The following is a 13,173-nucleotide window of genomic DNA, read 5'->3' on the forward strand; positions in this document are numbered from 1 at the left end:
AGGCTTTATATTTCAGGTTTTCAATTTGGTAAAATCAAAGAAACTCATAATTTTTAAGTGGACTCTTATTTTTTTTAGAGGTGTATATACCATAATATATAAAAATATGTTTTTATACATACCTAAACATTATTAAAGAAATTGACAATAAAAATAGTCTGCGGATTTCATTGTTTTATAATATTTGTACATTTATTATTTTATGTTTCAGAATGGATGCATTTGAATAATCACCTTTAGACTGATCCAATTTTAAACCCCCACTAATTAGACTGTGATAAACTACAGATTCAGACTAAAGAGATGAATCGCTTTAATCACTACAGATGGCCGATGCCAAGAACAGAGGAAACTCTAAAGCATTCACATAATACATAAATCAGCACACAGAGAACACATGCATGACTTTCAGCTCATAGCATGTGATTATCACATCACAGGAGGGGTCAGAACTGCCGGAGAAGTATTGAAAGGTGTTAAGCTTTGAATACTTCATATGAGTTCAATGTGAGTAGAGTTCAATTAAAAATAAATAGATAAATAAATAAAATTAAAGACTCTAATGTCTCTAATGTCATTCACGCAGCACCTACATATATACAGAACTAAGATGCTAAAGCTTCATTCAGCAAAATTGATTTGTATTACGTTGATCCATAAATAAATATCTGTATTTATATTCGACTTTATTTAATCTGCACATATATCACATATAATGACCAATATTATCTGATATATGAGGACCAAACAAACCTGTTTCCTCAGGGTAAAAATGAAAAATGCCATCTAGGGAGCAAACAAAAAATGTTTTAATCTTAATAACTTAGAATCACTTTCCTCTGTCTAAACTAATCCAAACTAAAACTAAGTTATCATGAGAAATGGATTTTTGAAACAGCATTTTGAAACAGTAATACTAGTTGTAAAATTTACTTAATTAAAACCCTAAATCAGTCAGTACAGTATGAAAAATGCAAATAAAAAATATATATTTTCAGTGTTTCTTACATGTAAGGGCTCAGGCAGAACGTGCACAAGCTCGGGCCGGGTTGGGCTGGATATTTTGGGCCTGACCTAAGCTCTAGATCAGGAGTCAGCAATTAAGTTTAAAGTTTTTTATTTAAAAAAAAGCATATATATATATATATATATATATATATATATTATTTTTTTAAATTCTGTTTTGTAAAATGAAGTGTAATGGGATGTAGTGCTACAGACTAGTAGCTCTCCAGCCCAGAGGGTTGTTGAACCCAATTGCAGAACAGTTGATCTCAAAACAGGTAAACCCAAGAAGAAAGAAAAAAATAAATAAATAAACACACCGCTCCTCACGCGGGATCAAACCCGTGTCGTCAGGGTCGCGGTCCAATACACTACCACCACTACTTCGGCTAGTGAATTGGGACGCAACCGGGAAAAAAACGCCCTTATAAGGAGATAGAAAGCCGAAGAATGGGGGGAATGTAAACAAAAGCTCGCCAGAGAAGCATTTTATTTATTTATTGTTATTATTTTTTTCATTATCGTTCATTATTGTTCAAACAACCTCACGGGCAAGATGTTTCATGCTTTCATATTGCCGACCCCTGCTTTAAATCATATTCACCCAGAGAATAAATGTGATTTTAAATCTGATAATAGCAGGAGTGCATACCTGTCAAGTCTCCAGTTTTGGCCGGGAAACTACTGTATTTTACCCCTCTTACCCGCGGTCCTCCCGTATGACTATTTTCACGTAAATTTCCCGTATTATAATATAATAAGAACAGTATTAATCAGGAGACAGGACATTGGCCGCTGTGTGAATGGGAAAGCTCTTAACACCAATCATCAACCGGTTTAAGGATAAAGTTCCGCCTTTCAGGAGAAACAGCCAATCAGCTTAGGACTAATATTAATTTATATATATATATATATATATATATATATATATATATATATATATATATATATATATATATATATATATATATATATTTTTTTTTTAATTTGTTTTAGTGTGCCATTAAAGGTAAAAGAACAATTTAGAAACAAGAAAATGATTTACATTATTACATTATTACAATATTACGTGAAATGTTTAGCATCCAAGCCCTTTCCAGTCTGCGTCCTTGTCTAATGTCCAGTCTCAGTCTCCGTCTCCTGTTCAGTTTCCAAGCCCGGTCCGGTCTCCCATCCAGTCTCTGTCCTCTGTCCTGTCTCCGTTTCAGTCCCCGGTCTCGACTCCTGTTTTCCCCGGCCTCTCCCTGCCGCCAGCCCCCGGGGTTCGTTTTTACGCGCCTCGGGAGCTGCGCGTTTAGGGGGAGGCTTCTGTCACGTCTTAGCCCTGTCTCATGTCTCTGTGTGTCTTCCCCACGTGACCTGTGCCTCTCTGTGTCTCCTGTCAGTAGATTTCCACCATGTGTTTCTCATTTGTAGCTCCGCCCCTTCCCCAGGTGTTTCCAATTCTAGTGTGTTTTATGTTACAAGAACAAGAAAATGATTTACATTATTACATTATTACAATATTACGTGAAATGTTTAGCATACTTTATTAAAGAATGGATTTACTGATACTGAATACTGAATATATCTGATTCTTATCCTTTAGTAAAAACTGCATATGTAGGAATGTCCACAGCATTTCTGTGCAACAAAGGTAGGCCAATCAGATTCTGATAATCTAATTGTAGGGTGTATGTGTTTCACAGGTGGTTATTTTAGATTTGTTGTAAACCTGTCTTAAAATGTAAGGGATACTGAACCTTGCTTGGGCTGGTGGGATGGCTCGAAGCGGGCGGTGGAAAATTTCCTTTACTTTTAAATCCAAAACTTGACAGATATGCAGGAGGGTAAACATATATAAATTAAACTGACCGAATAAAATACCTGTAAAATGTAACTGTTGAGTTCTCCACACTTTGGCTATTTTCATTTGCACTATTAGTGTTGCAGTTTACTTACTCCGCATGTGCTTTGCCATGTGATATTATTTCTTGTTTTGTATATTCTTATTATAATTGTGTACATTATAATGATTGTCTGTATCTCAATGTACAGAGAGTTAACATCTAACAAAGTCAAATTCCTTGTGTATGTTAAGTATACTTGGCCAAATATATGTCACGTCTTAGCCCTGTCTCATGTCTCTTTGTGTTTTCCCCACGTGACCTGTGCCTCTCTGTGTCTCCTGTCAGTAGATTTCCACCATGTGTTTCTCATTTGTAGCTCCGCCCCTTCCCCAGGTGTTTCCAATTCTAGTGTGTTTTATGTTACTATAAATAGCCCTCCTCTGCCACCTTGTCCTCCGTCGGTCTTTGCACCTTCCCATGTCGTTTTTTCTCTCAGCGTTTCTCTGTGTTTTCATATCCTGTTTCCTAGTTCATTGTTTATCTCGTTTTACTTCTAGCTCCTTGTTTATTTTGCTTCTTTTCTCCCTTGCCCAGTTTAGTTAATCCTGTCTTGTTTTAGTTCCTTGTTTGTTAGTATTTGGTTTATTTTATTATTTGGTTCTCCTTGTTCTGTTTAGTTATTTTAGTCTTGTTTCAGTTACTCGTTTGTTTCTTTAGTCTCCCTGTTTTGTTATCGTTAACCCCTTATTTGTTTTGGTTATTGGTTATTTGTGTATCTTTGTTTCATGTTACTTGTCCCTTGTTTTCTTGTTATTTATTTATTAAATTATTATTTATTTTCACCCTACCTGCACTTGTGTCCGCCTCCTCGTCTCCCTGCCTGGGTCATCCGTGACAGAAAGACCGACCAAACATGGACACAGCAGGTTCTTCGTGGACTGGCACCAGGATGGCGATTCGCCGTACTCCAGGCGGGATCCCGGAAACCTTGAGGCCTCATGGACGCCGCAGGCCTCGGGGTAAGCGTTCTAAGGGGTCCCGCCAGCCTGAAAAGGAGCCCTTTTCCGGGGAGGATTTTCTTGGGGGGGCGCTAAGGGTTGGTGCGGTTAGCCTCGGTGCCTCCGTGTACCCGAGGCTCAAGGAGCGGGATCCGTGGGACTTTCTCGGGTGCGCTCCCAGCAGCTCCGAGGACGAAGAGGAGCTCTACCCTGCACCAGCCCGCACTCCATTGCCGTTCCCCCCAGGGGCGGTGCTCTACCCGGCTCTCGGCGGCACAGCTCCTAAGGCCATCCCAACTCCCGTGACTCTCGCGGCCAAGCTGCCGCGCTCCGTGAAGCCCGCGGCCGAGCCGCGCTCCGTGACTCTCGCGGCCGAGACGGCGCGCTCCGTGATTCTCGCGGCCGAGACGGTGCGTTCCGTGAAGCTCGCGGCCGGGACGCCGCGCTCCGGGAAGCCCGCAGCCGAGACGCCGCGCTCCGTGACTCTCGCGGCCGAGACGGCGCGCTCCGTGAAGCTCGCGGCCGGGACGCCGCGCTCTGGGAAGCCCGCAGCCGAGACGCCGCGCTCCGTGACTTTCGCGATGGTAGTCGAACCGCGCCCCGTGTTCTGCACACACCCAGCTCCGAAATTCTCTCGGCGGCCACGCCCATCTCCGAGGTGTCTTCGGCTGCTGAGCCACGCCCCCGGACTCCTGCCGTGTCTGCAGAAGCTGCACAAGCCTCCGTGTCTGCAGAAGCTGCTCCAGCCTCCGTCTCTGCAGAAGCTGCTCAAGCCTCCGTCTCTGCTGAAGCTGCTCAAGCCTCCGTCTCTGCTGAAGCTGTTCAAGCCTCCGTGTCTGCTCCAGCTGTTCAAGCCTCCGTGTCTGCTCCAGCTGTTCAAGCCTCCGTGTCTGCTCCAGCTCTTCAAGCCTCCGTGTCTGCTCCAGCTGTTCAAGCCTCCGTGTCTGCTCCAGCTGTTCAAGCCTCCGTGTCTGCTCCAGCTGTTCAAGCCTCCGTGTCAGGTCCAGCTGTTCAAGCCTCCGTGTCTGCTCCAGCTGTTCAAGCCTCCGTGTCAGCTCCCGCTGCCAGAGTCGCCGCGCCGCCAGCACCAGCTCCCGCTGCCAGAGTCGCCGCGCCGCCAGCACCAGCTCCCGCTGCCAGAGTCGCCGCGCCGCCAGCACCAGCTCCTGCTGCCAGAGTCGCCGCGCCGCCAGCACCAGCTCCCACTGCCCGAGTCGCCACCCCACCGGTTCCTGCTCCCGGAACTTTGTTTCATCCCAGGTCCCATGTACCCAGGCAGGCACCGAGGTCCCTGGACTTTGTCCCCAGTACTGTGCCCAGGCTGGCTCCTTGGACTTCCCCTCAGACATTTGCCAGTCCTGGGCACCCTCCCGTGTTTCTGGTCCCTGTGTCTCTCCCCGTTTTGGTCCCTGTCTCTGTCTATGTCCCTGTACCCGTGTCTGTCTCTGTCTCTGTTCCCGTCCCAGTTACAGTGTTAGTTTCTGTCCCTGTTAATGTCCTCGTCCCTGCTCCCATGTCTAGTCCCGTCCAGTCTCCGTCTCCTGTCCAGTTCCCCGTCCAGTCTCCGTCTCCTGTCCAGTTCCCCGTCCAGTCTCCCGTTCTGTCTCCGTCTCCTGTCCAGTCTCCGTCCACCGTCCAGTACCCTGTCCAGCCTCCGTCCCCTGTTCTGTTTCCAAGCCCTTTCCAGTCTGCGTCCTTGTCTAATGCCCAGTTTCCAAGCCCGGTCCGGTCTCCCATCCAGTCTCTGTCCTCTGTCCTGTCTCCGTTTCAGTCCCCGGTCTCGACTCCTGTTTTCCCCGGCCTCTCCCTGCCGCCAGCCCCCGGGGTTCGTTTTTACGTGCCTCGGGAGCTGCGCGTTTAGGGGGAGGCTTCTGTCACGTCTTAGCCCTTTCTCATGTCTCTGTGTGTCTTCCCCATGTGACCTGTGCCTCTCTGTGTCTCCTGTCAGTAGATTTCCACCATGTGTTTCTCATTTGTAGCTCCGCCCCTTCCCCAGGTGTTTCCAATTCTAGTGTGTTTTATGTTACTATAAATAGCCCTCCTCTGCCACCTTGTCCTCCGTCGGTCTTTGCACCTTCCCATGTCGTTTTGTCTCTCAGCGTTTCTCTGTGTTTTCATATCCCGTTTCCTAGTTCAGTGTTTATCTCGTTTTACTTCTAGCTCCTTGTTTATTTTGCTTCTTTTCTCCCTTGCCCAGTTTAGTTAATCCTGTCTTGTTTTAGTTCCTTGTTTGTTAGTATTTGGTTTATTTTATTATTTGGTTATCCTTGTTCTGTTTAGTTATTTTAGTCTTGTTTCAGTTACTCGTTTGTTTCTTTAGTCTCCCTGTTTTGTTATCGTTAACCCCTTATTTGTTTTGGTTATTGGTTATTTGTGTATCTTTGTTTCATGTTACTTGTTCCTTGTTTTCTTGTTATTTATTTATTAAATTATTATTTATTTTCACCCTACCTGCACTTGTGTCCGCCTCCTCGTCTCCCTGCCTGGGTCATTCGTGACACATAACTGAAATTTGAACTTGAAATGTAAGAAACACTGTACTATATAATTTTTTTGTATTATTGCATGTTCCATTCTGTGCCATTATTTTATAAGCTGTGGTTTTAGAACAGGGTACATGAATTAAAAGAGCAGAAAGAAGCAGCGTCTGGTTTATAAAGTGTGAAACACTTACTTGAGTAAGAATAACCTGAAGAATAACGGTCCAATGAGGGAGTGAGTGGACAAGGTGGATGAAAAAGAAATAAAATTGATGATCAAAACACAACGAAAGGAAGAAAGAACTAAGAACTAAAACATGTAAAAAGAAAAATCCTCCATCTGACAGCAAGATGGATCATACCTTTACCACCCACACTTTACCCACCCTGCTCTCCCAGCCTTCAGCACCTTTAGCACAGCGGGGAAGCTTAGTCATCGGTTCTTTAATAACCTGAACACGATCTTTAATATGATCTACGGATTTACTTTTCCTTCTATTACATCCAGTCTGTATAGAAAGAGCCCTTCAGGGACAGCTCGCACTAATACAGCAGTCTGAGTGCAGCCAGTTGTTTTTATTATGTAAGAACAGCTGCTGAGACCGAATCCACGAACGCACAGCCAGCAGAGGGAGCAGCGAGGCTGAACTCTGAGCTCAGAACATGTGAACATGAGGCTGAACTGCACTGATGGAGATTAGCAGCAAAATCACATCAATATCACAGAGTGATCTGTCAGGAACAGAGCGCCGTGGTCTTTCTGTTCGTCACCAGAAACGTGAGAAACTTGACTGGCGAGTCGAGCACAGCTGCAGCCTGAGAAACAGCACTCTCTACACCAACATAACTGCATTATTCATTCCTGATGCAAATCCATCATTTCATTCTAATGCAGAATGCAGATACAGTGGCTTCATACCCCTCAGTATTCATAGCCCTTTAACTTTTCCATATTTTGTCACATTAAAGCACAAACATATATTTATATTTATATCAATATGTGGTACAGTATACAATTGTCAAGTGGAAAGAAAAAACTATGCACGATTCAAAACATTTTTTACAAATAAAAAAAGGGGAAAAGTGCGGTGTGCAAAAGTATTCAGCCCCCTTGAGTCAATAATTTATGCAACCACCTTTTGCTGCAATAACAGCTGCAAGTCTTCAGTGCCATCATGAATGAATCATCAGGCCAGTGAGTTTGTTTGAACTATAATAAAAAATAAAAATGCCCCTCTGGCCAGATTTTGTTTACATTCCTCCCCTGCCTCTCTCTGTCGCGTTCGTCGGCGTGACTTTAGTTTCCACCCGTTCTCGTTTTTCTGCTCGTTTTTGGGCTCCCTTAAAAATCTCCTTAAAATGAGGGTTTTTTTTTTGGCTGCATCCCAATTCAGTAGCTGGGGCAGCGATCCTAACGACCCGGGTTCAATATTTATCGATTTATTTTTTTATCTTCGACAGAGCAGATATATATGTATTTGTACTGAGATTAGATTACACACAAGTGGACTATTCTTACGAATACAATTGATTGCACTCGGAGAAAAGGGGGCTGAATACTTTTGCACACCACACTTTTCAGTTTTAATTTTATGTGTAAAAAAGATTTCGAATCATGCATCATTTTCTTTCCCTTTTTTACAATCGTCTACTGCTTTGTGTTGGTCTTTGACAATTAAATATACATTTATGTTTGTGGTTGTAATGTGACTAAACATGGAAAAGTTCAAGGGGTATGAATGCTTTTGCAAGCCACTGTATATTAGATATCACATGTTGTAGCATGCCTTTCAGAGAACAAACAGTGAAAAAAAAGATAGATATCACAAGCACACAGGAGCTTGGAGAGCCGCTGAAGGCACTTTTGACCCCTTGTGTAAAACATCATTAAGCCTGGTGCTTCTCCACACCTTCAGCACAGATGGGATCATCGAGAGTCAAACATCAGCCAGTGGTCTCACGCTGCCAGCCTGCTTTGTGAAGTGTTAATGGAACAGCGTGTTCTTAATAGGAAGGAGAAATAAATAAATAAATAAATAAATAAAACAGCACACTACTCACGAACAGGCTCCGTCTTGAAGGAGACCGTAGAGCTGCTCTCTCCCTCTCCTTTACCGTTGATCGCAGACATCTTGGCTTCGTACTGAGTTTCTGGTTTAAGGCCGGTGATTGTGATCGCGTTTAAGCCTCCTGGATGAAAGACAGATTTCAGTTAATGAAGCTTGTGCTCAATAAAGCTGTAAAAATTAAATGACATTGGATGGACTCTATATACAGGGGTTGGACAATGAAACCTAAACACCTAATTGGAGCAGTAAGAGCAGAGTGTGGAGGTTCAATTATCAGGGTAAGAGCACAGTTCTGCTCTAAATATTGCAATGCACACAACATTATAGGAGACATACCAGAGTTCAAAAGAGGACAAATTGTTGGTGCACGTCTTGCTGGAACATCTGTGACCAAGACAGCAAGTCTTTGTGATGCATCAAGAGCCACGGTATCCAGGGTAATGTCAGCATACCACCAAGAAGAACCGACCACATCCAACAGGATTAACTGTGGACGCTGTAAGAGGAAGCTGTCTGAAAGGGATGTTCGGGTGCTAACCCGGATTGTATCCAAAAAACATAAAACCACGGCTGATCAAATCACGACAGAATTCTATGTGCAGCTCAACTCTCCTGTTTCCACCAGAACTGTCCGTCACCACAATCAATTATTATGGTCTAAAACCAGGTGTTTCAGTTTCATTGTCCAACCCCTGTATATCTTTATACAACCGTTAGTTCCGACCTCACAATCTGATTGGTTGGGAAGTGTTCTAACCGTGCTGATATATGTGATAACAACATGGCATTCTCACACTAAATCTGTTTCACTCCACCGACGCATTGCCAAGTAACAACATATATATACACATGACAGTTTTGACACACACCGTCAGCAGCAGAATTAGCATTAGCTTAGCACAGGCTAGCACCAACCAAGGCACACTCTCACCTTTTGTGGAAAAAAGAGAAAGAAAATCCATCAATGCCCTCGGCCGCAGTCTCACAGTCGGAATGGTAACCAGCCAGAGTAGGCTAAGCTAAGCTAATGGTAATGCTGAGCTAAAGCAAGCTACGCTAACTTAACCACAGTCCAGCTGGCTAGCTAACCAACACCACCCAGCAACACAAGCAGAAATGCCTTCAAACGCCCTGCTTTTACTTTATTTCACGATTCTAACATTTACTAAACCCCTTAACCCCCAATTTTTATTTTAAGCTAACTTAAAAACCATACGTCGTTTTGTAGTTACAGTTCTGCTACAGTTCAGTTGTTGCGGAACTACTTTTTGGCGGAAGGCACAGTCCGTATTAAATAAAGCATATTCATTATACACTTTTTGAGGTTCTTTTATTTTCTTTATTCATTTTGCAAAAAAAATAAAATAATCTCTTTTATTAAAGCAATAAAACGCTTGAGGTTGTGTGTTATCGTGAATAACACACTCCTTCTCCTGTTCTGTTGCTTAAATATACTGTAACTTGTGATTTGAAATGTACATGAAATGCAAGAAATCCAATATTTTTAAAGAACCTTTTAGACTCTTTAGACACTTAAATTAGACCCTCTACAGTAGTGTACTGGAGCAGTATTAGCATTGGCTGCTAACCGTGCTAAGCACTAGCTTTTTTGCCCTTCAGAGGTGAGTATTATCTACCTGAAACCAGCTGCTAACCCCGACTAGCACTGTTGAAACAGTCAGGGCTCCTCAGAGTAGCGGCAGCATTATTATTATTTTTTTAAGAATCACAGTTTTGTTTACTTAACTTATCTTAGCTTTACAGGTCTCGCAATCACAGAAATAAGACCTGCTGAATTAGAAGAAAAACATGGTGACACCGCTATTCCTTACTAGTGTAGCATAGTGCTGCTCATAATCCAGTGCACCTTATGTAAAATGTATGAAAATAGACCAGAAATTATTTAATTAATTGATAATCCGTTGCACTTTATAGTGTGAAAAATACGATACATGACCGCAAACACATGTTAAAAGATAAGAAACCGTTTTTTAAATCTGATTGAAAATAGAGTTGTCTGCATGGCAAAAGTGGCTAAGTAGTTCAATGCAAATTGTATGGCTCCTTTGCTAGCTTGGCAGCCAACAGTAGTTATTAACACAACAAGCATCTAGAAAATTGTATTTTTATCTGCTGTAGTTGGCAACGAATGGTGAGTATAATCAGCAGCTCGGCGGCTTATTTGTAGCGCCTCCCACACTGATGGGACCCAGCTGTAGGTCCTCAGGTTAGGAAGAGACAAAGCACTATTTAAGTGCACTACGCTCTCCATGCAGAGTGAATGGAGGGGATGGGGGTTCACACTGGTGACAAGTAATTTAAATTCCAGCTACACCTTATGCTCTGTTGTTTTTGAATACTGCTCTCACATAAAGCCTTCTACACCTCGGTGTGATCCTCACTGTCCTTTAAATCCCAGGGAGTCTACAGAGGCTTGCAAAAGTATTCATACCTCTTGAAATTTTCCACATTTTCTCACCTTTCAACCATAAATGTATTTTATTGAGATTTTAAAGGAGAACTCTGGTGTAAAATGGACTTTTGCTGTAGTAAAACATGAAAAAAAGTTTTTACCTTTGATTACGAGCACACCTCCGTTCTCCCACAGCGTTCCAAGATCCAGAAATTTTAACAGTTTGTCCAAAAACCCTTCAGACTGGATGATTGTTTTTTTCATAGTTTTCCAGCTCAAAGTAGCTCCAGACCTCCTTGCTAGAATCCAGAGAGCCCTGACATTTAAAACAAGGCATTAATAACTTGCACAAGAAGTGCACAAGAAGCTTATTAAAAGTCACTGATTACATCCCATAACACAAGCTTCAGCTCCGAGCGCCGCCATCACTGTACTGATAATGACATATATATATATATATATATATATATACATAGACTCTGCATAGCGTAGCAGCCGGCGCTAGGAGGCAGGCTATGTGGAGTCTATGTATATATATGTCTATTTCATTATCAGTACAGTGATGGCGGCACACAGAGCTGAAAGTTAGCATTATGGGATGTAAACTGTGGTTTTAATAAGCTTCTTGTGCACTGTTTAAGTTATTAATGCCTTTGTTTTAAATGTCAGGGCTCTCCGGATTCTAGCAAGGAGGTGTGGAGCTACTTTGAGCTGGATAACAGTGGAAAAAGTGATTTATCAGGGTAAATTATGCCCCGTATCACTCAGTCTGAAGGGTGTTTGGACAAACTGTTAAAATTCTGGATCTCTGAACGCTGTGGGAGAGCGGAGGTGTGCTCGTAATCAAAGGTAAGTACTTTTTATCATGATTTACTACAACAAAAGTCCATTTTACACCAGAGTTCTCCTTTAAGTGATAGACAAACACAAAGTATTGCATAAGTGTAAAGTGTAAGTGTATCACTTAAAATCTCAAGAAAATACCTTTAAATTTGTGGTTGTAATGTGAGAAAATGTGGAAAATGGGTATGAATACTTTTGCAAGGCACTGTATATCCATGACTGCTTTCTAATTAGGTTGATGCCAGTCTTGTGTGCATGCAGTCTACAAAAACAGCACTATAAATAACTTTATGCTTGCCAGTAACTCTTTTGTCAGTGGGCCGTGTTCCCGGTCAGGGACTCAGGCTACTGGACTACGCTTTCCTCTCAATGGGAAATCTCCATTCAGAAGCTATCTGTTTATAAAGCGTGATGAAATGGAAGATGAACGGCACGCTCCTAATCTCAGCTAAAGCTCGTTTAAGCTTCACCTTTACTCATCACGAGGCTGATGCTGCTCTTCCCTTCCAACAGAGCTTTTATCAAAACTAAGAGCTGCTGCTTGAATTCTCTCACTCTCTCTTTGAGGCTGAGTAACCGAGCGTGCAGAAGCAAACTGCCGAATAAAATTTAACCAAGTGGAGCCAAATAGAATAATGGTGAAAGAACCCTGTCTGATGCTCAACATCAGCAGCTCTACGGTACACTGCTGTTAAAACATTGCTCAATTTTTGCACACTGTTTCCACTGGGAACAGTATGGGAACAATGGTTTTAGGTGTGCTGGAGGACACACACAAAACACCTGATAAATGCTCATTTAAATGACAAAAGATCTGCAGCATTTGCAGTATAACCTGCTGCCTGTAAAAACAGGTCACCGGATGAAATACAGCATACAGCTCTGTACCATAAAATAAAAGATCACTTAAAAATGATGATTTTCTTTGATTTTACCAAATTGAAAACCTCTGGAATATAATCAAGAGGAAGATTAATAATCACAAGCCATCAAACCACCAAACTGAACTGCTTGAATTTTTGCACCAGGAGTAAAGCAGCATAAAGTTATCCAAAAGCAGTGTGTAAGACTGGTGGAGGAGAACATGAGAACATGACAAGATGCATGAAAACTGTGATTAAAAACCAGGGTTATTCCACCAAATATTGATTTCTGAACTCTTAAAACTCTTTATAAAAATATGAACTTGTTTTTTTTTTTGCATTATTTGAGGTCTGAAAGCTCTGCATCTTTTTTATTATGTCAGCCATTTTTCATTTTCTGCAAATACATGCTGTAAATGACAATATTTTTATTTGGAATTTGGCCAAAAATGTTGTTGTACTTGTTTTGGCCAAGCTGATTGGCTCTTTTTGATGAAATCCATAAAATCAGCCATATTAACCATGATTTCACTCCTATTTATACTTCCTTCAATGGCCGATGTCCTCATTTTTACAATATTTTAGGGTAAGCTCTTGCTCAATGTAGAGATCTGCACAATTGCAGTATCTGTAACAAAACAAGAATGATATTTATTTGTGCATTATTGAGCCA

At 42.2% G+C, this 13,173-nt stretch overlaps 1 protein-coding gene across 5 annotated transcripts in view; it reads right to left on the reverse strand.

Moving 5' to 3' along the window:
- Positions 1–13,173, reverse strand: part of ncam1b (neural cell adhesion molecule 1b) — a 201,144-nt gene that overhangs the window by 43,265 nt on the left and 144,706 nt on the right. For all 5 annotated transcript variants that reach the window (XM_049466818.1, XM_049466816.1, XM_049466815.1 and 2 more), the window contains one exon: positions 8,374–8,502. In XM_049466818.1, the coding sequence (XP_049322775.1) occupies positions 8,374–8,502 (129 nt within the window). The remainder of the gene's footprint in view (positions 1–8,373; positions 8,503–13,173) is intronic.

Source organism: Astyanax mexicanus, chromosome 18, assembly GCF_023375975.1.
Source record: "Astyanax mexicanus isolate ESR-SI-001 chromosome 18, AstMex3_surface, whole genome shotgun sequence".
Taxonomy (NCBI): domain Eukaryota; kingdom Metazoa; phylum Chordata; class Actinopteri; order Characiformes; family Acestrorhamphidae; genus Astyanax; species Astyanax mexicanus.